The sequence below is a fragment of the Podarcis muralis genome, chromosome 7 (genome assembly GCF_964188315.1).
Source record: "Podarcis muralis chromosome 7, rPodMur119.hap1.1, whole genome shotgun sequence".
NCBI classification, from domain to species: domain Eukaryota; kingdom Metazoa; phylum Chordata; class Lepidosauria; order Squamata; family Lacertidae; genus Podarcis; species Podarcis muralis.
In genome coordinates this window covers 64,118,821-64,144,439 of record NC_135661.1, presented here as the reverse complement: position 1 = coordinate 64,144,439, position 25,619 = coordinate 64,118,821, and the positions used below count along the sequence as shown (strand labels likewise).

General features: G+C 43.3%; 1 protein-coding gene across 4 annotated transcripts; it reads right to left on the bottom strand.

Annotated features, from left to right (window-relative positions):
* NIPAL3 (NIPA like domain containing 3) lies at positions 1–24,501 on the bottom strand. 4 transcript variants are annotated; one of them, XM_028738846.2, is made up of 13 exons: positions 24,365–24,482; positions 23,811–24,009; positions 21,698–21,964; positions 16,691–16,759; positions 16,410–16,581; positions 15,128–15,187; positions 13,187–13,332; positions 11,771–11,867; positions 10,340–10,475; positions 8,764–8,852; positions 7,951–8,014; positions 6,799–6,893; positions 1–4,721 (listed from the first exon to the last, which is right to left on the bottom strand). In XM_028738846.2, the coding sequence occupies exons 3-13, from the start codon at positions 21,788–21,790 to the stop codon at positions 4,522–4,524; spliced, it is 1,221 nt and encodes a 406-aa protein (XP_028594679.2). In that variant the 5' UTR covers positions 21,791–21,964; positions 23,811–24,009; positions 24,365–24,482; the 3' UTR covers positions 1–4,521. The 4 variants fall into 4 exon arrangements, with proteins under 4 accessions (XP_028594679.2, XP_028594681.2, XP_028594678.2 ...); XM_028738848.2 differs by having other exon boundaries at positions 23,823–24,009; XM_028738845.2 differs by lacking the exon at positions 23,811–24,009 and having other exon boundaries at positions 24,365–24,501.
* Positions 24,502–25,619: the final 1,118 nt, after the last annotated feature.

The following is a 25,619-nucleotide window of genomic DNA, read 5'->3' as shown; positions in this document are numbered from 1 at the left end:
TTGTCTTACTTTCGGTGTACCATAAAGCTCAGTTTATTTACACAGCACTATTGTGAAAACATTGACAGTACATCCAGCCAACATCATATTTGATGGTGTAGAATTAAGAATGATAAAAGAGCTATACAGTGAAGCCACAATCCTGAAAATAAAATCTGATGTAGATCAACCTTACCCAACCTGGTGACCTCCAGATGTTTTAGATTGCAACTCCTATAAGACCCAGCCAGCAAGCCTAGCTTAGATATTCCTAAACAATCCAAGCTAATAGAAGCTCCTTGCCTAATCAAGAGTAGACACCATTGATGGATTTGACAGTCAGCCACTGTTCTCTAGTGGGGATATTGGAGCTGTGCCCAAGGAGAGGTCTGGCTATGTGTGATGGGCTTCTCTTTCTTCTGCTCATTTAGACAAACGGGGCAGGGGCATGGGGGACAGAATACAAGGGAAACCATCCGGACCTCTAATGCTGACCAGACCAAAGTGCTGTCCAGCATAGACAGGGGTTTAAATACTACCTGACTCCTGTGTTTGAGAACTTGGAACCATGGAGAAATCCAAAGCACCAAAAGAGGCCCTTCAAATAATGTCACCCTCTTGCCTCAAGAAGCTGAAGTTATCTATCTTCTTTTACGGATACAGTGTTCTGCTGACCATGGATATTCTACCCATGGAATTGGTTGGTTTCCAGTGACACTACACAAGACGCCTTAGTATTTTCAGCATTATAGCAATGAAGCATCCTACATTGGCATATAGGGAGCCACCTTAGACTGAGTCAGACCATTAGCCCATCTAGCTCAGTATTGCCAACACTGACTGGCAGGATTTCAGACAGAAGTCTCTCGTAGTCCTACCTGGTGAGGCATGCAAAACAGATGCTCTACCATTGAACTATATGATGCTTCCCCACGTGCACTGAAAAAGCCACACCCGGGTTGAAAAGCCTCCACGACAAAAGACAAGAGGTATCTCTTTGTGTGGAAAGCAACATTTACTAAGCAGAAGAGAGTGGAGGTGAAGTCAACCTGCCAAGACCCAAGCCTCTAAGATGACTATTTCACCCTGCTGCCAGTGATGTGTTTGAAAGGAACTTTTGTTTCAGGGAACTGTCCTAACTTGGAAATGAAAAAGAATTATGGTCTAGTGCATAATCATCCCTGCCCATTGGCCATGAAGGCTGGGGCTGATGGGATCTGTAGTTTAGCGACATCTGGAGGGCCAGGTTACCTATACCTGGTCTAGTGAGATGCTGCTCCTTCCCCCAAACAGGCCAGAAGCAGACTTCAGCATAGTGATGGGTGTGCATGATGGCCAGGCCTAAACATCGGTCAAGACACCTGTTTATGTGACAGGATGAGAGGGCTGGCAAAGAAAATGAGGTTCTGAGAACATGCAGGCTGTTCTATAACCAAAAGGGTATTGCTTATGTTGATGAATATGTTTTGGGCTTGTTTTGAAAACACATTGTACTATGAGATAAAGAAGCATGCTAGTCTGTTTTTTTCTATATAAGCTTGAGATTCTCTGCTTGGGGCAGAGCAGCTTGTAACACTCTGGTGTCAGGCTGCTTCTCCTTGCATGCTTGAAATAAAGGAGCCCCAGGCTGTGTCCTGATTCAAATACAACATGTGGCTATTTTTCCACAACAATATAAAAAAAAACCCCTTTTGATCAGAACAGCAGCACCGAGGGAGAGAGGTGCACTAACCTTTTCACCCTGCAGTGTTGTCTTTATTCAAAATCCTATCCTACAGTTCCTATTAGTGGTTGCTTGGGGAGGCGGGGAGATGCAGGCAATAGTGCAGGATTGAAAGGGTTAAACACACTTTTATCCTTGATTGGCCACTGCTTTAAATAAAAGTGAAGGCCCCCACAATTGCTTTTAAGTACATGTGTGTCGGGATGTGTGTGTGTGTGTGTCTGTCATGTCTATTTTTGGCTTAGAGGTTTTCCTGTTCTAAAAAGGCACTCTCTCTTCCCAGAGCTAAAACAAAAAAAAAGTAAATAGTTCCTATTCAATAAATTAACACTTAAGAAACCATTAAAAAAGCATCAAGTGTAGCCAGCCAACAGAGAGGGTCATATTCTTCTGCTTGGGGCTTGAACCCAAACAATAAATAACAGAGGTTCAGTACCCTGTGGTTGGAACAGGCAGTTTTGAGAACACAGGTGTCATTTTGTGGTTAAATCACACAGAGGTCTCCAGCATGCTTGTACAATTGGAAAACAACCTCTTTCATTTATAATGGAAAGGCAAAAAGGAAATTAAAAGGCCCATTCGTCCCCTACACTACCTCACCTCCTCTGCTACGTAGCTCGTTTAATGAGCAAAACATTTTGCATAGTAGATAAATGAATGAAGCAGACATTATGGGGTTTCCCCCAAGATGGTGGTTCCAGGTCAACATTCACCAATTACTCAATAAGATTTACGTCCCTGAATTATTAGTCTAATAATAATGCCATTCCGCCTGAAGTGTACAGTGCATCATGGAAAACGCAAAGCATGCTGCAGATAAAAAGCTGATTCCCCACCTCCAGACTTAACTGAAAAGTTTAAAGCAAGTGTGCAAAGATTAAACACCCCATGGTTAGCACCAACCACTTTTTACGTGACGGGTTTGTTTTCATGCAGATCACATATTTTTAAAAGTGAATATATTAAAACAGCCTAAAAGGCAGAGAGAGGTAAAAACAACCAGCATTGCTGAAGTTGCTTGAATGCTGAAACAAGTGTCCAACTGGTTTCTGGTTCCAGACCTACATCTAAGACATTCTGGTTTACTCCTCTGGATGCATTCCTATCACAAAAAGACCCAGAGTTGACAGACAACAACCTAAAAGGCAGCATTATGGTATGAGCAACAGAAACAGTCAACCTCAGTCACTGACTCAGTCAGTGATTCACAGCATACATCTCCTCCAAAGCTAAAATTGGTGGAAGTTGTATACTATATCCCAACTCAGGTGATGAACAATGGGGTGGGGAGTTATCATGAATAAATGTGCAGGAAAAGATGGAGGGAACAAAAAGGATCACTAATAAGGCCTCATCTTGATTTAGAACAGCAGACAAGAACCTGTGGTCCTCCAGATGTTGCTGGTCTAAAACTCACACCATCCCTGGTCACACTGGTTGAGGCTGATGTTCAAGTCCATCAACATCTGGAGGACCACAGGTTCTCCATTCCTGGATCTAGAATTAACTACTGCCAAGTTAGTGTGTGGTCCTGGAGTTTCTGCAAATTTATTTAAAGTGCTTCATATACGCACTCACACACAAATCCATTTTCATAACTCTTTAAGGTGGCAATTAACTTAGCCCATTCATTACCACAGGCCTATTCATTACCACAGGTCCAAGTGCAAATAACTTTTTCATGATAAGGGCCATGGAGCTCTGATGTATGAAGGGTCCAGAAAGCAACAGCAACCTGTAACTTGGACAGGGGAGGGGGGGGGGAAAGGAGGGGAGTTAGTACTTAGATTTTATTTCTGCCATTTTGGAATGAAGCCCCATGTAAATACTTTCTGCAAATAATAAAAAAGCAAACAAACCATGTACACAATAGCAACACAATGAGCAACTTTCCATCCCAGCCCACTCCCCGTTGAGCTAACTTTTCTATTGGCAGGAATGAGCCCTTACCCCCACACAAGGGGAGCAATCAAAATGCAATCTCTGACCCACAATATGAATCGACACAACTGAAATTATACATTTGTAGGGAAGGTCTAAATTGCTGTCCTGCAAGATAAATAGCAGAAAGCCAGTTGCATGCTGTGTGTTTGTGGGCCGTTGTTGTTGGGACTCTCAATCTTATCTGACATTGTCAAATGTTTGGCTAGTTTTTTCCTTAAGGTACAAGGCAGCAGGCAGGTAGCATGAGCAGGTCTAATTAAAACAGGAATTGACATGTGTAAGCTTTGGTTCATATTAAAAATATTCTGGGTTGTATCCAATGCTAGTGATACTCAGAGCAGAGGAACTGAAATAAATGGACAACTTTGGTCTATTAAGTTCAATGAGTCCATGCTGAGTAAAACTTAAGCTGGATACAACCATCCATATGTGGTGGGGAAGGTGCACAAACCCAAAGCTCTGCTTGAGACCCGTACAACCCACATACTGAGTCATGTTATGTGATCATAAAGGGAATTTTATCAGGAAAACAGTCTAAACTCACCCTTTAGTTCCTGCTGTTTGACCAGCAATATTATAGCCATCAGAATATCCTGAGTTCCTTTTGACATAGCTATACATCCTGTTACAGTTTAGCTTAGCGAGGCCGATGCAGCTGCTTGCATCCTGCAACAATCAACTTAGCTTTCATATTACACGGGTAGGGGACCCTTAAGTACAGTTCAGTTTTTAAAGTTTTCATTCCATACACACTTAATCCATAAATAAACTGACTTTTGTTTGTTTGTTGACTTAGCGGTGCTTAAAAAGAAGAAGGGATGAATAAATAAGAGGACCACACTTGGAGGCATTATGCCAGTCCCTTACAAGGGCTTTCACTCCCCTTTGTCATGCTCCATGACCCGGTAGGGAGGCACAGATGACCCCCTCGAACCATGTTCCTCCTGCACTATCGGCAACGTAGCAGGTGCGTAGATCTCAGAGATGGCGTCGTTGTTCTCCAGGGCACCATAGGAAAATGACGTTTTGAGCTCAGGCTGAACTGCTGTTCCGTTGTCATGCAAATTCTGCATGCCTACAGACAAGAAGGGGAGGGAAAATATTTCATTTGAAAGGGGCTTTTTTTTTGAGGGGGTGAGGGACTATAAACTGCTTTCTTTCCCACTTATGCACATAATCATACGAAGCTGGTTTATATTAAACCAGAACACTCATCTGTCAAGCCTAGTGCTACATCCTCTGACCAGCAGCGGCTGTCTAGGGCCTCAGGTTGGCGTCTTTTCCAGCCTTACCACCCAAGGTCCTTTTCACTTGGCAACTGACAGGAATTGAACTTGGGATCTTTTGCATAGTAAGACACTAAATAATAAATAAAGGGCTTTATTTACGGAAGGGTTGGGGAACCCGTGATCCTCCAGATATTGTTGGGCTAGAATTCCCACCATCCATTGATTTTTGGCCATGGTAGCTGGGGATGATGGGAGCTGGAGTTTGGTAACATCTGAAGGGCCAAAGCTTCTCAATCCCTGATTTATGTGAGGCAACTCCCTACAAGTGTCTCCATAATCATTCTATGGCTGTTACTTATGTCAAGGGACACCAGAGAGGTTAAGGAGGAAACTTTGCTTCAAAACATATAAAGAGTCAGAGGCAGTTGGCAAAGTACTTATAAAGAATTGTGAAAGAATTAAAATAAGCAGATATTCCTCTCTTTAAGCAATATTTATCGTAAGTTGTTACTTAATAAGTAATAAGTAAATGTCAAGACCACAAACAACTGAAAACTGAAAACCCTCTTCCTAGGCCAGGGGTGCCTGAGCTGCGGCCAGCCAAGATGATGTTGGACTCCAACTCCCATCATCCCTGACCACTGGCCATGCTGGTGGGACTGATGGGAGTTAAGTAAAGGTAAAGGTAAAGGTACCCCTGCCCGTATGGGCCAGTCTTGACAGACTCTAGGGTTGTGCGCCCATCTCACTCAAGAGGCCGGGGGCCAGCGCTGTCTGGAGACACTTCCGGGTCACGTGGCCAGCGTGACATCGCTGCTCTGGCGAGCCAGAGCCGCACACGGAAACGCCGTTTACCTTCCCGCTAGTAAGCGGTCCCTATTTATCTACTTGCACCCGAAGGTGCTTTCGAACTGCTAGGTTGGCAGGCGCTGGGACCGAACAACGGGAGCGCACCCCGCCGTGGGGATTCGAACCGCCGACCTTTCGATCGGCAAGCCCTAGGCGCTGAGGCTTTTACCCACAGCGCCACCCGTGTCCCATGCTGGTGGGACTGATGGGAGTTAAGAGTCCACAGCAAATGGAGAACCACAGGTTACTCAGACCTATTCTAGGCAAATTGGATGGCTCAGCCACCACCAAGAGGGACACCATTAGGAGAGAGAGGGCAAGGTTCTGGCTGGCTGGCTGGCTGACTCCAGCTACAAAAGCTGAGACTGCTGAATAGAATATAGTGGAACCTCGGGTTGCGAATGTGATCCGTGCGGGAGGCACGTTCGCAACCCACAGCGTCGCATCTGCACACGTGCAGGTCGCAATTTGGCGCTTCTGCACATGCGCAAAGAGCAATTTAGAGCTTCTGTGCATGCACAAGCACCGAAACCAGGAATAACCCGTTCCGGTACTTCCGGGTTCGGCATGGTGCGCAACCCGAAAACATGCAACCTGAAGCGTCTGTAACCCGAGGTACCACTGTATTGGAGTGGGGTAGTATTTGGGGGAGAGGGTATTGTTTGGGGGCCGTTGCTGTTGTTGCTTTTTTTTTGTATCTTTATTTTTGACCATATGATTTATGTGGAAATTGTTCAGTCTGGTTGTGTTCTTTTTGATGTTTTGCATATTGTTTGACTACTTTTGCTATGTTTGTAGTTACGCAATTTTTTAATATGTTGTAAGGCGACTCAAGCATAACTTTAACTTTGGAAAGGCGGCATACAAGTAAAATGATTGATTGATAATTGTCCAGAAAACAGGCCCAATAAAACCAGTTCTGGGGATTTTTGAAGGGAAGCCATGGCTATTGAAAGTGATAGAATACTGCTTTAAATATGTAATGCAGCTGGGGCCAGACAGGCAGATGACATTTTGAAAAATGTGTAACTATTAACTTGCTCATGAAAAGAAAGATTTTTTTTTTTGCCTTACTTGGCATAGCATCCATGGAGATGTACGGTTCGAAAAGGATTGATTTCCTCTTGTTTCTAGTGATCAAGAAGACGCCTAAAAATGCAATGAGGCACCTGGGTAGGGGGTGGGGGGGAATAAGAGAATACAATTGCTTTGTGAAATAACAGAAGGAGCAAAGAAGCTGACAGCAAAGGAATTTAAACAACAACTTGATCTCATGTTAGCCGGTTATTTCTCTAAAAGGCTGAAAAAGCTGTTTTCCTACTGACCAATGCAGTTCATGAGGCAAAGCAATGCTGTAAACAGTTCTAGAAAAGAGCTCACTGGTATAACATTGTGCTATGCAAGCGCTATTTGTAGACTGCACAAAATAAAACGAGTTCCTGCAACAAGATTGTAATTCTGCAGCCTGCTTTGAGGACGAAACTGTACAATCATTGGCTATATGTTACTGTTTTTAAACGTTTTACGATCTTGATATTTTAAAATGTTTTCACTTTATTTTAAATTGTATTACTACTTTATTGTTTGCTGCCCTGGGCAGCTTTGGGAGAATGGGTGGGGTAAAAATAAAAATAAAAATCTTAACCACCACCACCACCATAAAATTGCTTGTATACATAGCAACTGGGACACCACTTTGTCTATGGCAGAACTAATGAAAGGAGCCCAGAGCACCATTAACTCAGGTTTCTTTTCAGGATTAGCTTAAATGCCAAGGCCTGCCTGCTCAGGATGGAGACAAAGTGCAGGGAGAAATGTGGCTTACCACCTGCTTGCCTGCCTTTCTTGGCTTATAACATCTGCCAAGACGGGACAGAACGGTTTGGGTCAGGAGGTCATAGAGAGAAAGAGAAGTCCCTTCTGCCTTGAGAGGGAGAGAGAGAGACTGCTCATAAAAGAAAACTCTCTCTGGATCGTGAGAACTGACAACCTGCTGGTCTTTAATAATGTCACATAACATGTGTGATAGCTGGGGTTGTAGTCCAAAAGGTCTGGAGGGCACCAGGACAGCAAAGTCTGGACTAAGGCAGCTACTAAGTCTATGAGGTGCTAAGAATTGGGAATTCCCGTCTGCCCCACCCAGATTATGTAAAATGAAATGATGAAGCAAAAGTTCCCAAAATAATAGCACACTGCACTACCCCTAAATCAACACCGTAAACTTACCCCAAGGCAAACATGCATATATGAAGTATGTCTTCTCCAATGAAGTCCATGTAGAAGGTCGCACCTGACCCAGGAGGCAGGGGGAAATGGAAACATGACATACAGCATCTTCAAACACAAATTTGTTGCCAATTGCTAGACAAAAGCTAATCATCTGTTATTTCATTTTATATTACGCATGGGAAGCAACCGGGAGTTGTAGTAGTTCCAAAGACCTGGAGGGCAACAGTTGGCCAAAGGCCGAGTTATACCTTCACTCCTGGCATCTGGTACAGTCATCCCTTATTACCCTTGTTTATCCCTTCCCTTCACTACTGGCAAACTTTAGAATCAGTTCCTTGAGACAGAGATCCTTGGCTTGTTTTCAGAAAGTATACTGAATGTGTCACATAAAACATTATCTCTTTCCAAGAATGAGCTTCTGAATGCAAACTACACTCTGGGCATGAACCTAAGTGGCACATAGGAAGCTGCCTTATACACAGAGTCAGACCTTTGGATCCATCTGGCTCAGTACTGTTTGCACTCACTGGCAGCAGATCTCCAGGGCTTCAACGGGGTCTCTCTCAGCCCTACCTGGAGATGCTGGGGATTGAACTTGGACCTTCTGCGTGCTCTACCCATTGAGCTATGGCCCCTCCCAGTGAAACTATGCTATGCTGTAATCCAGCCTTTGCCAACCTGGTGCCCTCCAGATGTTTGGGACGGCAACTCCCACCAGCCATTATTTTCTTAGGAGCCCATCTCAGGCCACAGAAATTGGTTGACCTGCTCCAGCCACCAGTTTATGTTATTTTTCCTTATTTCTTTTACCTGCAGTAATTGCTATTGCAGTGGACAAGATGTATCCTATGCTGGCAATTTGTGATGCATCGTACAGCTGTGTTGCTTGTGTTAAAAACCTACGATCAAGAAGTAGAATTAATAATTAAACAGGCATGCAATCAATCAATCAATCAATCAATCAGTTTAAGGAGTGTGTTGTTAAAAACATTAAGTATTTAAATATAACAAAAGCAGGGGGTCAGACTGATAGGTAAGAGCCCTCTTCAGCCACATATCCCCTAGCAACTAGTATACAGAGGTAGACTGCCTCTGAAGCTGGAAGTTCCATTTATCAGCTATGGCTAAAACAGCCATCAATATGATTTTATATTGCATTCTTCTGTCCAATTTCTTTTTAAAAGCTATCTAAGCCAGTGGTCATCACCAAGTCTCCATTTGTTATTACATGTTTGCACCACCACCCACCAAGGAGCTCAGAGTGGAAGACATGTGCTTCACCACCACCCCTTATATCTTGTAATTTACATTAGGTTCAGATAATCACCCAGGGCATTTTACAGCCAAGTGGAGATTTGAATCCAGGTGTTTATGGTTAGGTATCCAGCTAATATTTATACGTACAGCTCAAAAGAGGCTGACCTAATCATAACAATCGTTGATTCCTTTTAGTCTCCATTAAAGCAGACACTGTATACATCTGAAAACCTTATGAATTATTCCACATCAGTTACAGAATGAAGGGTGGGTAATAATAACAACAATAAAATAAAATAAAATAAAATAAAATAAAATAAAATAAAATAAAATAAAATAAAATAAAATAAAAATAATTCCTGGGGCACACTTTACCTCCAGCTTACCAGCTTATAAAATTTTCCTTCTACAGCAGGGTTTGAGGAATGTGTGGCTCTCCAGATGTTGCTAGACTACAGTTTCCATCATCCCTGACCACTGATGATGCTGGCTGGGGCTGATGGGAGTTGGAGTCCAACATCTGGAGGGCTAAAGACTCCCCAACGCTGCTCTATAGTTCTCCCCCTTGATTGCTTTCCCCTTCAGTCTGCACCAGCCCATCCTCAAATGCTTTTTCTTTTCTTAACAGACACAGAGAGATCAGGCTTGGTAAGCTAAAAATTAGCTATCTATGCCTTGGTAGCTAAGAACAAAACCTCGACGTCCCGGGGCAGCATATCTTAGATCACCAGATGCTAAGAAACGATGACGGAGGTTGGCTGCCTAGTTGGTCACTCTCGGCAGCCAGAGTGTCAGAATGGATGGTTGTTTGGTCTGACCCAAAAGGGCAATTTTTCTGCACTGCAGCACATTGACTGTAAGCAATGGGAAGGCGTTCCTCAAATGTATCCTTAAAATGTCACAAGGTACTTTGCAGAAGAGGAAAAGCAGCTAACAGCTACTAAAAGGCCCACTGCCAGTAATAACAACGAACAATACAATTACCTAGCTTTCCCCCCTGGGGCTGCTCTTTAATGTATTATTCATTTTAATTAAACTTCAATTATGCTGACATTCAGTTGTACGCTACAGCTGGAAAATAAGGTTGCTCTTAGAAAAAGGGAGAGGAAGGAAGCTCCGAGCCACTTACGTTGCCTGAAAGGATGCCGTTGCCACCATGCAAACCACCATGATGTAGAAAATGGGGTAGCCCAGCTGGAGGTTCCCTCGTATCGAAACCACCACCATGCCTGCCACTGCCTTCACCGTGATGACTGTCATAGAACCTAAAACATATTTAAGACAACAACCCTCCCATCACTAGAGAACAAGGAAAATGACAGTCACAGGAAGCAAAACGTCCAATGGTAATGAGTTCCACAAGTCCCACCGATGGGAACATTAGAGTCCTGCTGGATGAGGCCAGTGGCCCATCTAGGCCAGCATCCTGTTCTCACAGTGGCCAGCCAGAGGGACGCGGTGGCACTGTGGTCTAAACCACTGAGCCTCTTGAGCTTGCTGATCAGAAGGTCAGTGGTGCGACAGGGTGAGCTCCCGTTGCTCCGTCCCAGCTTATGCCAACCTAGCAGTTTGAAAGCGCACCAGTACAAGTAGATAAATAGGTACTGCTGTGGCGGGAAGGTAAACAGCGTTTCCATGTGCTCTGGCTTCTGTCACAGTGTTCCACTGCACCAGAAGCAGTTTAGTCATGCTGCCCACATGACCTGGAAAGCTGTCTGTGGACAAACGCTGGCTCCCTCAGCCTGAAATTGGATCTTCGGTCCTTTTACATTCTTGGGAAGCCTGCAAACAGGACCCGAGCACAACTGCACTCTCCCCACTTGCCATTCCCAGCAACTGGTATTCAGAGGCATAAGGCCTCTGGCAGTAGAGGTCAAACATAGTCCTTGTCCTCCATGAATGAGTCTAGTCTTCTTTTAAAGCCATTCAGGTTGGTGGCTATCCCTATCTCTTGTGAGAGCAAATTCCACCATTTGACTACAGTCCCATCTGCACTATGCATTTAAAGCAGTACCATACCACTTTAAACTGGCATGGCTTCCCCCAGAGAATCCTGGGAAGTGTAGTTTGTTAAGAGTGCTGAGAGTTGTTAAGAGAACCTCTATTCCCCTCACAGAGCTACAATTCCCAGAGTTCACCAAGAAGGACCGACTGTGAAACCAGCTCTGACAATTGTAGCTTATGGGGAGGGGGTAAGGGTCTCCAAACAAACAAACAAACAAACAAACAAACAAACAAAGGCTGTTTTTTGTTTGTTTGCCTTACAACAGCAGGGATACTGGAATAAAAATACACAGAACTATGCTGCATTAGGGCTGCTTTCATAATTCATGAATTTCAATTCCAATATGGGCAGCGGGCATTGTTTTGTTTTTGGTAATATGTGCAACTTACCCTGGGACCCATTAGGAAAAAGGGTGGTATAAAAGTTTTGACAAACAAGCTAGGCAGCCAACTAACCACAGGCCTACTCTGACTCAACAGACACAGTAGTTGGAAGATTAAGCCAAGTGCTTGAAACTTCAAGGTTGTGTGAACAAAGCGCATGTGTGAAGCTTACCCAGGAGTGCTGCCAACAGCAGAATCACCACAATATAGTTAGCTTTCCTCTCTTTGTAGAAATACAACAGCAGGCAGAAAATGATGATCTCTACCAGCTAAGAGAAAGAAGAAGAAGAAAAAGACAATGCAGAAATAAATATGGGCTTTAAAAACAAACAAGTCAACACACACTTTAGTTTTGTAAGAACTGGAGAGGCGACTCCATTTGGGAAATGGAAAAAGAATGGGCAACAGCTGCTTCATTTCGCAGCAACCTGGGAATTTTGTTTTTCCCCTCCAATTTCCATCCTACCCTGACGGCACATAGAAACAGGTAGGTAGCCGTGTTGGTCTGATGCAGTTGAAATATATATATATATATAAATAAAAATTGTCCAGTAGCACCTTAGAGACCAACTAAGTTTGTTCTTGGTATAAGCTTTCGTGTGCATGTATACTTCTTCAGATGCCAACCACTTTGGTATCTGAAGAAGTGTGCATGCACACGAAAGCTTATACCAAGGACAAACTTAGTTGGTCTCTAAGGTGCTACTGGACATAGAAAGTTACAGTGTTTTACATAGCACAAAGGTATGCATTTTGTCCTCTTTCATTTATATCCTGCCTTTCTTCTGTCATGGAACCTGAGGCAGCGTACATGTGCTTCCCAGATGGTCACCCATCCAACCAGACCTCAGACCTGCTTCTCTTTAGTAAGGTGGTAGCCTTATGCAATGAGAATATTCCCTCCCTGGGATTTACCTCTTCCCCAGGCACATGCTCTGCCATTTTCAGTCTTTATGAATGTAAAGGGAGCCCTGATGGACCAGAGCCAAGTTTCATCTGGCCTGGCATCCTGTTTCAAGCAACAATGAGAAGCTCACAAGCAGGTGCATGATGGAGCTCTTAATTCACCTAGGACAGCAAGAAAGCCACCTGCCATTTGTCTCCAGCATCCAGTCCCAATATGCTGTTCCTTCCACCCTCCTCTACACTGTTGCAGGGGATCTCTGTCCCCACCTCAACCCACATTCCTCTGCTTAAGAAGTAGCCAATGTGGTATGCTTTCCAAATGTTGCTAGATTACAACTCCCAGAACTCCTGACCAGTGGCCATGCTGGTAGGGGCTGGTGGAAGCTGATGTCCAACAGCTTGCTAGTGTGGGATAAAAACCTAGGGAAATAAAATCTTTCAAGTCATTGCCAGTAAAGGGTCTTGGATTCTCCAAAATTTAAGGATGCCAGTTTCAGAAAGTGTGGGCAGCTGTAAAGAGACCCATACCCCCTTTCCTATATCCAAACCTGCATGGGTTTCCCTGTAAAAAAAACAAAACCCATGGGCAACGTTTTTCCTTAAAACCCCAAACCAGGCAAGCAGATTCTTGGTTGTAGGCAAAGCACCCCAGATAGTATCACTCCAAGACTGGCCTCCTTACCATATACAAGAGAACCGGCCAGCTGACCAAGTGCTTAGTGATGTTCTCTCCTGTCATGGTCTCATGACTGTTAGGCCCGAAGGTTATCAGCAGGTATGTCCCAACAATAGCCAAGCCACAGCCTATGAAGGACAAAACATAGCGCCCTTTGGCAGGAGGAAGGGAGGAGAAGCTGTGTTAGTGGGTTAGTTCAGAGGCCTATGGCTGTTTGGACGATATACACAAGACAAGGACAATGGGAGGAGTCATGGACTAGTCCATGTTACTGATGACTGGTGAGTTTGATTATTACTGGCTGGTGTGTGGAAGGGATTTATGAAAGAAAAATCTGGTTTTAAATAGTTTATTATTATTAGTTGGATTTATATACTACCCTTCATCAGGGCAGTTCACAAGATAAAAATACAAGATGTATAAATGGTTGAAATAAATAAATGCGTAATGGCTATTTGTAAGGGAGTGAGCATGAGATTGTGAGGATGGTTGAATGTTATTTAGAGCTTGATTTTTGTTTAACAACTACACACAGAGACACACATTTGTTTTTCAGAATTTTATAACAATTTATAACAATTTTATAACAACTACGATTATAGTTAACATATATGGATATTGTGAGTTTGAGAGTTTGCTTTGCATAGCAATTCTGACATTTGTATATATGTGCATTCACACTTTTCTATTTCTTCGAATTTTATATGGATATGATTATTTTGATAAATGCAAAACAGCATAATATCTAAATACTTTGATTTTCTTCTTACTTAAGAATGGTTGAGATTGTGTTTATTGTATACCTAGGCACTTGGATTTTATTAAATGCAAACCACTGAGATCTACTGATTGCTAGTGGTATATAGACTACTCAGTCTTTTGCAAGTACTGTGCTATTTGCCTTAAAAATGCTAAAATTCTGCACAATCCAGAGTAAAATAAAGCTAAACTGTTTTGGTTTCTGTAGCAGTGTGCAAAACTCTGAAGAAAATTCATGCCAAGTCTCTCCAGTAGTCATAGATGCAGAGTCATAAATAGCAATTTCATACATATAGAGAGTGACACAGAGGAATATATATATATATATATATATGCTAGATAAGAATGGTTCTGAACATTTAAGAATGCTGCCAGCAGTGCCTGCCATTCTCACTTCTCAAACTGATCCTAAACAGAACCTGTTATGCAAAAAATGCTTACATTCAGTTTTATATATTCCTGTCTCTTCCTCCTCCTGTAAGGCTGGCCAGCAGTATTCATTGACTGAATCTGCTCTACTGTGTTGGGCTGCTGGCACAGAACCCACTAGATGCTCCAAGTGCCCCTTTGCCTGGCCTTCTGCCCCTCTAAGCCTCTGCATACACAGAGACCTAGATTTCATCATGCACCTTAAACACCCACTCAGTTTAATTAGAGCTTAGAAAGGGGGAGGGGACACCTTAATGTAACTTATTACTATTTTATTTAATGGCCACATGACCTTCAATGCCCATCTTGTCCAGGTTGTGCCACCCTAGCTACCGCAGCTGGCTCCATCAGGCTCCCTTCCACCAGCTTGTGCACAGCCCCTGATCAGAAGGGAGACAAACCTCCAGGCAAAGAAGTTCCTGCAGACTCCCCCTTTCCTCTTATTCAGGCTCTCAGTGTGCCACAGAACTACTATACGCAGGCAGCTGGGCTAGCAACACTCACAAATTTAAGCTCTGCATCTCCGAAACAATGAAAAGCTAGCCTGCCCTCACAAGGTCGAGAAAGAAGCAGCCGAGAAAGAAGAAAAAAGCAATTTGCAAGAACAACGGGAGCTTCCAGGGCTGAGTGCCAGGATCCAATTCTCATCAACTTGTACACACATGCAGAAGAGAGTGAGGAGGCAGCAAAGGAAAAGCAGCAACAGAAAGCCACATTCTACGCTGGAGCTAAAAAGGTATTTTAAAATCCAGAACTTACTCAAGAAGTCTTTCGGCTTCCATTTTTCCTTAATGAATATGATTCCAATGATTGCACTTGCTAAGTGAGAAAATAATGACAGGTGAAGGATGTTACTAACACGAGGGAGAGTAAAGTACCTATATAACTTCCCTTTTAGGGTGCAAACCCTTGAAAAGGCAGCTTGCAAAACCACCAACAAACAGAATACATATAAGTACAAATATAAACTCACTCTCTCTCTATAAGTAGCTATAAAACAAATATAACCACAAAATAAAAACATAACAAACATAATATAAAGGTAAAGGGACCCCTGACCGTTAGTTCCAGTTGTGGACGACTCTGGGGTTGCTGCGCTCATCTTGCTTTATTGGCCAAGGGAGCCGGTATACAGCTTCCGGGTCATGTGGCCAGCATGACTAAGCCACTTTTGGCGAACCAGAGCAGCACACGGAAACGCCATTTACCTTCCCGCCGGAGCGATCCCTATTTATCTACTTGCACTTTGATGTGCTTTTGAACTGCTAGGTTGGCAGGAGCAGGGACCAAGCAACAGGAGCTCACCCTGTCGTGGGGATTCGAACTGCCGACCTTCTGATCGGCAAACCCTAGGCTCTGTGATTTAACCCACAGCACCACTGGCGTCCCAAATATAATATAAATATATAAAGTAACTATAACACAAATTTGGTATGACTTGGGTCTTATTTGGCCCATAACGCAGTGCTCCCCAAATGATGGCCACCTATCCCACAGCTGACATCATATGTGACATCAGGTGTGGGGCTGGCAGAGACACAGTTGGACTGGTTGCATGAACAAGTTTCCCCGCAGTCAATCCCTGTAGAAAGCAGCTTCGTCTGCCCTAGGCTTGAGTACTGGGCTGGCAAATCCCCTTGCACTGCACTTGGAAAACACCACACAGGGGATTTTCAGCAGGTGGGCAAGACAAACCACCTATTAATCAATCAATCAATCAATCACCTGACATCATTATGATGTCAGGAGATTGATAGGTGGGGTGCCCCACCCACCTGACAAAGTTGGGCTGCGACCTGGCCCACCAGGCCAAAAAGATTCCCTACCTCTGATATAATAAAATGTTCTAAAAACAGACCCTTAAGCTGGAGCACCTAGAAAAATGGCAAGGATTAAACATTAAGTCAAACTGGAGGCTTGTGAAATGTCACACATATATGTATTTATTTAAGAAGAAAGCCACACTCTGCCTTCTGTGTCCCACTTCCCCTTCCCCTATAAGCTTCTTAAATAAGACAAACTTGTGTGAAGATACGTTTACCTATAACAGATACGGCACCAAGTGGCACAATCAGGGAAAGGGGCGCAAAGGCATAGGCAGAGAAGACCCCCAGCTCCCCCAGGAACAGCAGGAACAGGCCACACCACCATGTCTTGGTCTTGAAGTAGGCCCGGTGGTCTTTGCAACCCACCAGCCGGATATGGCTGTATTTCTAAAGAGAGAAGGGGAAAAGGCAACAAGAAGTCACAGTGGCATTATTATTTTTTTGCTGCTGAGGTTTGCTCTGGAATCCTTTTGCTTTTGTTTCCCCCACTGCTCACCTGGAGGTTGAGTGCGATGCTGATAACGAGGTGTCCAAAAATAGCCAGCAGGGCACCAATCAGGTTTTCCTGCAAGAAAAAAGGATATATGCAGGTATTAGCTTTCTACCCCACCTGCACATACAGAAAATATGCTTGACTGGCCAAGTATGTTTAAGGCTTGATAACATGGGACTGTCTTCCGAGCTGACATGTACATGTCTGCGACATAAGTAGCTATCAGTCTGCAGGCTTAGGGCAGTTTCAAAGTAAATAATCAAACAAATTCAAATTCTGCCAAGGTGGCTTACAACATCATCACAACACTGTTCCAAAGGGCAGCAAATTCAGCCACCAATCGCGGCAACGGGTTCTCTCCTACCTACTAGTCCTTCCCATAATCCCTTTCCCCCTGAGCTGGACAATAAATTACACTAGTTCTGGAGCCATTTAGCACAATCCCTTTCCCTTCTTTTTATTTAGCTCAATCCTTTTTATTTCCCTCTTGTTGGCTAAAGGGAAAGAAGCACAAGAGCGCTCCTCACTTCCATCATGCGGGCCAGAGTCCAGCAAGGTGTTGGATACGGCAAATGAACTGCCTTCAGTTTTCCTGTGGGCCAATCTTAGGATCGCACAGTTAGGCTGAAGTTCTGTACCCCTTACCTGGGAGTAAGCCCCACTGGACTCAATAGGACTTACCTCTGAGTAGACATCCACAGGATTATGCTGTTTTAAGCAGACAGCAGCCTTAGTGTGGTTTAAATGTTCTATTCAAACTAATGCAAACCTTCAACTTGAAATTATTTTGAAGACCTGACAATTCAGTCAGTTACACAATTCAACAGTGTACACCAAGTGTACTCCATAGTGGGTGCCTCAGAAATGATATATTGTATACAGTGGTACCTCGGGTTAAGTACTTAATTTGTTCCAGAGGTCCGTTCTTAACCTGAAACTGTTCTTAACCTGAAGCAGCACTTTAGCTAATGGGGCCTCCTGCTGCTGCCGCACCTCCAGAGCACGATTTCTGTTCTCACCCTGAAGCAAAGTTCTTAACCCGAGGTACTATTTCTGGGTTAGCGGAGTCTGTAACCTGAAGCGTATGTAACCCGAGGTACCACTGTAGTTGGAAAAGGTTCGGAGCAGGGCAACCAAAATGATAAAGGGGATGGAGCGACTTCCCTGTGAGAAAGGTTTCAGCCTTTTGGGCTTTGTAGCTTGGAGGAAAGGTGAATAAGAGGAGACATGACAGAACTGTATAAAATTAGGCATGGCATGGTGAAAGCTGTGGTCTAAACCACAGAGCCTAGGGCTTGCCGATCGGAAGATCGGCAGTTAGAATCCCCATGACGGGGGTGAGCGTCCGTTGTTCTGTCCCAGCTCCTGCCTACCTAGCAGTTCAAAAGCACGTCAAGTGCAAGTAGATAAATAGGTACTGCTCCAGCGGGAAGGTAAACGGTGTTTCCATGCGCTGCTCTGGTTCGCCAGAAGCGGCTTAGTCATGCTGGCCACATGACCTGGAAAGCTGTCTGCGGACAAACTGGCTCCCTTGGCCAGTAAAGCGAGATGAGCACCGCAACCCCAGAGTTTTCTATGACTGGACCTAATGGTCAGGGGTCCCTTTAAGACTAGAACTCGTGGACACTTCAAATGAAGCTGCATATTGGAAGATCCAGGATGGACAAAAGAAATGTACATCTTCTTCAGAAAGTGTATCATTATGGAATTCATTCCCACAAGAGGTAGCCACCAACTTGGATGGCTTTAAAAATGGGATTAGACATGGAGAAAGATATCGAGGGCTACTAACCCTGATGGATATGGTCTACCTCCACTGTTGTAGGCAGCAAGCCTCTGCTTACCAATTGCTAGAAACAACAGAGGGGAGAGTCCAAAGACACTCAGTTGGCCACTTTAAGAACAGGATGCTGGACTAGGTGGGCCACTGGCCTGATCCAGCAGCGTCTTCTTATGTTCTTACGGGGGGTGGGGGGTGGGTTAAGCCAGAGACTGGTGAAGCACACTGGACAGCACCGCAAGGAACAGGAGCATGAAACACCGGAATGCTAAATTACTTCGTACTGTCTGTCAGTAGTACGTTAAGGTAATATCCATACACTGTCATGTGCTTTTGTCTGGCTTAGGACACTGTGGAGGCAGAAAGCTCAGCTGCCCCCCTTTCTCATGTCACCCCAAGTCACAGCCTCCCCTCCAACAGTCATGTCGGGTAGAAATTTCTCTGTGATGTTTTTTTCTCCATGGGAAAAAATCCTGTGCATTGTTTCAGAAAAGTTAATTAGTAACACAATGAAGGGATACAATACCCTTCAAGCTGTGCTCTTTCAAAGATGTGATTAAGGGTTTTTAAAAAATGTGACTATCCCTAGGAAGCATATAACCATGTGTGTAAACACAAAACCTATGTATATTTATTTAGGCTACGTGTGTAACTAAAAGATAAAAAGGAACTCAGATATCACATGCTAAATCAGATACTATTACATTTAGGACCTTAAAAAAATGAATCTAAGGCTGTGTACACACCATACATTTGAAATGCATGACTTTCTCCCGCCCCGAATCCTGGGAACTAACCTCAACAGAGCTACAAATTGCAGCACCCTTAACAAGTCAAAAAAACCCAGGTTTCTTTTTTTCTGGTGTGTGTGTGTATGTGTGTGTTTTAAATGTATAGTGTGTACTCAGCCCAAATTTACACAGGATTGTTGAGTTTTGGGGGGCAAAGTTGTTGAGCTTTCTTTGCAAAATCTCCATTTTTAAATACTGTAACTTTTTACAATGATGTTTTTAAGTGTTGGAAGTTGCCTTGGATCCCAAGTTCGGAGAAAGGCGGGATATAAAAATATATTATGAAGAACTCATCATCACCATCATTATCATGTTCATGCACTGCACATCAAAACTGTGGTGAAGCATAGAACATAGAACCATAGATTTGGAAGGGGGCCTGACGGTCATCTAGTCTAAAACCTCGCAATGGAGGAATGTGCAGCTGTCCCATATGGGAACTGAGCCTGCAACCTTGGCACTATCAGAACCACACTCTAACCAAGTGAGCTATCAACTGAGCTGATGAACAGGCCTGAGGGCCTCCCCCTAAGACCCAAGAATGGAATGACAATAGCAGCAGCCCAAGCGGCAACTTACTCTGGCTTCTATAAATATAACTATAGCAGATTCTGCTGGTTTCTTTGCCAGCTTGATTTTGCAGGTCAATGCAGAGGAAACTTCTTCCCTCCCTGCCCTGATCCTTCTGCTCATTTCCAGGCAGCTCTCAAATGCAAGGCAGCAGTGCCAAAGCAGAAACTAACCCCAGGTAGGCATTCACCACACCATTTTAAAAACACTAAATTAAAAATTTAAAAGCACAGCTTAACTGAGACCAGTTTAGGAATCTTCTTCACGGAAAGTACTGAAGTGGTGTAGTGGTTAAGAGTGCTGAGCTAAGTCCAGGGAGACCCAGGTTCAAATCCCCATTTAGCCTTGAAGCTCCCTGGATTGTCCTTGGAGGACAAGAGGAACCTACAAAACAGGGTTGTTGTGAGGATAAAATGGCAGAGAGAAGCTTGTTTGTCACTCTGAGCCGCTGAGAGGAGGAACATACCGTATTTTTCCGTGTATAAAACTAGGGGGGGGGGGGGTTAACCAAAAAATTACGGTCGGTTTAAAATTGGGGCTCATCTTATACACAGGTAGTGCTGAGGGGTGTTTTCTTAATTTGGAGTCCCCCAAAATAGTCTTATACATGGGGGCATCTTATACACACAAAAATACGGTAATTAAGAGCTCTGGCGGTCAGGTCAAAGGACCAACCTATCTAGAATCCTTACAGATGGTTAAAACTGCAGTAAAACAGACTAAAACAAATTAAACTTCCTACAAACTTTCTAAACCTCTCAGCAGGCTTGTCCTGTTCTCACAGTGGCCAACAGGATGCCTATGGGAAGCCCAGAAGCAGAGCTGAGCACAACCACACTCTCCCCTCCTGCTGTTTCCAGCAACTGGTAAACAGAGGCATATCGCCTACAACCCTGAAAGCAGAACATAGCCAAGAGGGTTAGTAGATACTGATAGCCTTTGCCTCCATGCAGGCTAATCCTCTTTTAGAGCCATCCAAGTTGGTGACCATCTTTACCTCTTAGTGAAATGAATTCCGTGGTTTAACTATGCAATATGTGAAGAAGCACTTTCTTTTATCTATCTGTCCTGAAAACATGACTGTAACCACTTGCAATGGGGAAAATATGTAATAAATCAAAGTATTTTTTCTGCAGGCTTGGCTATTTTTTATATTATTATTATTATTACAACATATTTATTCAAAAGTTAAATACAGCTTTGTCCACTGCCATAATATCACAGAATGATCACTCCAATCCTCAATCCGTTCTCACTGTCATAATGGCTTACCAAATACACTCAATAGGAACCCAGCAACCAATCTGGTTTACTAGGCATTGGTTTACTAGACATTTTCAATTAATATATCCCCTCCACAAACACCTTCTATGATGATGATGGCATTAAAATATCCTTCAATAAAAGAGAAAAAAGGGGACCAGATCGGGTTAATAACAGCTGGAGTATTGCTCTATCAGAATACCTCACATACCATTGGTGGCATCTCCAAAAAAGATACCTTTAACATGATTCTTTTTCGCTTCCTCCACACTGACTTTCCTTTCAGCCTCCTTTCTTTTAGATATTAAATATCCATTTAATAAATGAATTGAAATTGAAATTAATAGCTGTGAGGGTGTTAAACGTTTTTTGTGTTTGCCAGCCTGAAAACCTTCGGGTTATTGAATAAATAAACTATTTGGTATATATTTTGGTAAATATTTCTCAGTAAACCTTGAGAAAACTGGAGGCTGGGTAACAAGGCTTTCATTGTAAATGTCCAGCAACTCACACTCATTACTTTTTTCAAAACAAAACAAGTCTCTTTACTTGCACCTTTGTCCTGCAGCAACCTCGATAATAATCTAGGATGGAAAATAACTTTACCTTGTAAGAGAAGGAATCCTCATGAGCTAGCCGTGGTACAGACAACGTTGCAAGTGGCTGGAGCTGTAGACCAGGGCCATTTTCTCTCTCCATTTTGGTTTACTTATGCATTCCTTTCCCAGTTTGCTTCTTGCTTAGTTATAACTACAGCAGTTCTTTAAACCAACCAGGGAGCAACTGGATCCATCTTTCTCCTCAGCATTTTGCCACTACAGGGGAGCCATGATGGGGTGGGACTAGGTATCTTGTCCGTTGTTGCTCTGCTTCCTGCACAAAAACAAAAAAAATAAGTGTGTGTGGGGGTTTACTCTAGAAAGAGACACACTGATGACCAGATGTTTCTGAAAAGCTTCTGTTTCCTGGTCACTGGTAAAAGAGCACCGATGTAGCATAGAAGCCATGAACATGCTGCACTTCGTACAGGGCTCCCCTTGAGACTCCGCTGGAAGCTGTAGCTGGCACAGAACACAGCACATATGACACCTGCGGAAACTGCATAGGTGCAGAAGGTCCCAGGTTGAATCCCCAACATCTTCAGGCAGCACTGGGAATACTCCCTGTCTGTAACCCTGGAGAGTGGTTGCTGGTCCGTGTGGACAATACTGAACTAGACAGACCATTGGTCAGACTCGGAATAAGGCAGTTTCTTATGTTCTTCAGAAGGATACATTGATGATTTCAGTGACGCTTATTCCCATGTAAAAATCTAAAGGCAAGCCAATTCCAATAATGGTCCAGTTCGGTATAAGGCAGCTTCCTATGGGTTTCACCCAACAACATTGTCCAGTTCATGTAAGGACATTCTGCTTGTGCAGTGGAAATTTCCCTTTCTCTTCATCCCCTTCGCACACTTCTGAATTTGTTCTGGGGTTCCCCATACCTTGTGGAGCAGATGGTGGAGGGAAGAGAAAAAATTCCTTATGCCTGGGGGCGGGGGGAACGGAATGTGGTTCTTCAGATATTGTTAGTACTCCAACTCACATCAGCCTCAGCCAACATTGTCCATGAACATGGGTGATGGGAGTTTGAGTACCAACAATATCTGAAGAACCACAGATCCTTCCCACAAGCCCTAGGGAGTGATCTAATTTAGCATGTTTATTTTACTTGTATTTAGCAAACAGGGAATGCTCCAAGGTGACTTACAACTTGTCTATTATTTGGAATTGGCAGCCGGTTTCTCAATTTGATTCCCCTACTTCAAACACCAACGTGGCAGAATTCCTTGCCTACAGTCTGTCCCCAGTTCTGAATTCTAAAGTTCACTAATCTCTGTAGAGCAAATAACTGATTTAGGCATTAATCCAAGTTCACATTCAGATAAATATAACGCACTAAGTAATATACCAAATATAATCCTCTCTCCCGCCTCCGCTTTCACAGCAACTCTTCTATTATGGGGTGCAGGGAAAGCAAATCAGTGGTCTGTATCACAAACTCTTTTCAGAACAATTCTGTGCTATTTACTTCTTAAACATATTTATGGGCTGCTCCTCATATAAAGTATCAGGGCATTGTACAACAAAATTTACAAGTGCAAAAAGCACAAAATACCATAAAAATGCAGAGGAATCGTGAAAGTGAAAGGCACATCTTTAAAAAGTTTAAACAACCCAACAGGCCTGCCAGCGTAAAAAAGTATTCAAGTGACATCTTAAGGATGCTTGCTGGAAGAGTGTTCCACACTTATGGGACCAGCAACACTGAACGCCCAACTTGGCTGTGGAGACACTGTACATTTTTAAAGCACATCCCACCCCCTACCACCTCAAGATTCTTGGGAACTATAGTTTTCCGCTCACAAAGTTACAACTCCCAACACCTTTAACAAATTACAGTTCTCAGGATTTGGGAGGGGAATGGCTTTACATGTATCGTGTGCATGCAATTCTAGTTGGTGCCAAACTTTTGAAACACAGGGATTAACTAATAGCGCTCTATATTTATTCATTTACCAAAAGTGACTGGGTCTGGTACTGTATTCATTTTTGTGCAGCATGGCAACTCACACAGTTCTCTTTTACACTGTTGGGCGTTTTAGCCCCAGTCTACATAAAAATACAACATTTTCCTTCTCCTGCCCTGTATTTAATGGCAGATATATTATATATACCTGCGCACTTACTGGACTGACCACTTAACGCATTGCATGAAGCGAGCGCGCTGGGCCTCCGGCGCATGAAAGCCACAATCAATCGTTCCGTCTTTCAAAAGGCACCACAAGATACTCTGGATGGCTTTCCACCGTGATAGACTTAACATCGTTTGTCCCTGTGGAATTGGCCTTTATGTGAACATTCAGGATATGTAAACTTCCCAAAAAAGAAAGAACGAAAAAAGGACGGAATAAAAGAGGGACAATAAGCAGGTGGAATTAAAAGCAAGTTTTCCTCCCTCTTACTTCCTGGTTAATGAAAAGTCACATTTTAACTTCTCCGTTTCTCAAAAGCTTGAAGGCTACTAATAAACAAACGAAAGATCACTTTGATTATCTATAAATTCATTTGTTTGTTTGCTTTTTATAGTAGCATTTAACAGTGAAAGCACGACTGAATTATTAAGTAAGACTGCAAACATCCAGGAAAAACAAATTATTTCAAGTGCATTCATTTCTAAATCCATTCCAAAACCCCATTTCCCTTTACAAAAGCACCCCGAAACACTCACCTTGTCTTCGTCCCGAGGTGGGCGTATGTGTTATCCAGCCTTCGTAGCCAGAAAGCAGAGCACCCAAAGCCCTAGGAATGTTTCTTTCCCCGCAGCTGATGGAGCGCTTGGAACGCAGGGCGGGGCTTCGCTCCTCAAAAAAACAAGCATCCTATTTGATCTAGACACTGCCACTCACACACACAGGAAACCCCGATCAGGCAAGCCATTGGCTTGTGTAATACGGCATTCTTAAAGCGACCGGTTAAGCTTGCTTGAAGTGTGCAATACTGGACGTTCTTGTTTGTGAGGGGGCCCCTAGTGGCCACCGTTGGGAACAACAACAACAATCCTTGAGTCGTTTGCCTCCCCACTCGGAGACATCCCTTCTCAAAGCGTTCTTTTGTTCTATTTTTTATTTTATGTATTTGGTTTTAAACCACTGACAAGCTATTTGGTATTTTATATAATTGCAAATCGCTTTGAGACTTTTTTTTTGTAGAAAGTGATTCATAAATGCAGTATTATTACTTTTGAGGAACCAGCCTGATGCAGCAAAACTCAACTAAGAAGCTTGTCACAATTTCCATAGAGTGGTATATGCGTGTTTAGTCTTCTGCAGCAAAGCACAACAAATGAGTATTGTGTTGTGCGGCGTAAGCTTCAGGTGAAATAAAATAAAATATGCATTATGGCACGACACAAGATGATGTGTTCGCAGTTGACAGCTATATCCAGTTAGGAATTTAATGTACAAAAACTAAGCACAATGTACCTTCACAACATCAATGATAAAAGAAAATCGGATTGGTAATGCTGGGTTCATTCACCTACAGTGGGAGAGGAAACCAATGCCTCTATTCTGACCCAAATTAATGGAACTGAACTTCTAGGTGAATTGTAATCAAGCACATTCACATCTGAGTCTCCCATTGTTCAAGTAGCATCATCAGTAGCAAGATGCTACAGAGAACAGAAGTGTTAAACTTATTTGAGTGTGTGGATTATTATTTTTAAACAATCAAGGCGTATATACATCTTATGAAATACGTAAAATAAGTAAAATGAGTTTTATCACACACTGTGATAAATGTAACAAGTAATATTCAATCACTTAAAAACCTTGAAAAAATGTGATGATAATAAATGCACATCGGGATCCTTCCCACAGGGCAGCTGATGCTAGATCACCCTGTAGGGAGGCAGAGAGAGGAAAGCTCAGCCATGGCAGGGCCTGAGATGATTTTACTTTTACCAGTTCTGTTCCAACTAGGCA

Coding starts and splice junctions, on each gene's coding strand:
- NIPAL3 (XM_028738845.2), bottom strand. CDS start 21,790: ATGGAGAGAGAAAATGGCCCTGGTCTACAGCTCCAGCCACTTGCAACG. Junction 6,894..7,950: donor ATATGCATGTTTGCCTTGGG/GTAAGTTTACGG, acceptor CCCCCTACCCAG/GTGCCTCATTGCATTTTTAG. Junction 4,722..6,798: donor CTCCATGGATGCTATGCCAA/GTAAGGCAAAAA, acceptor TCTTGTCTGTAG/GCATGCAGAATTTGCATGAC.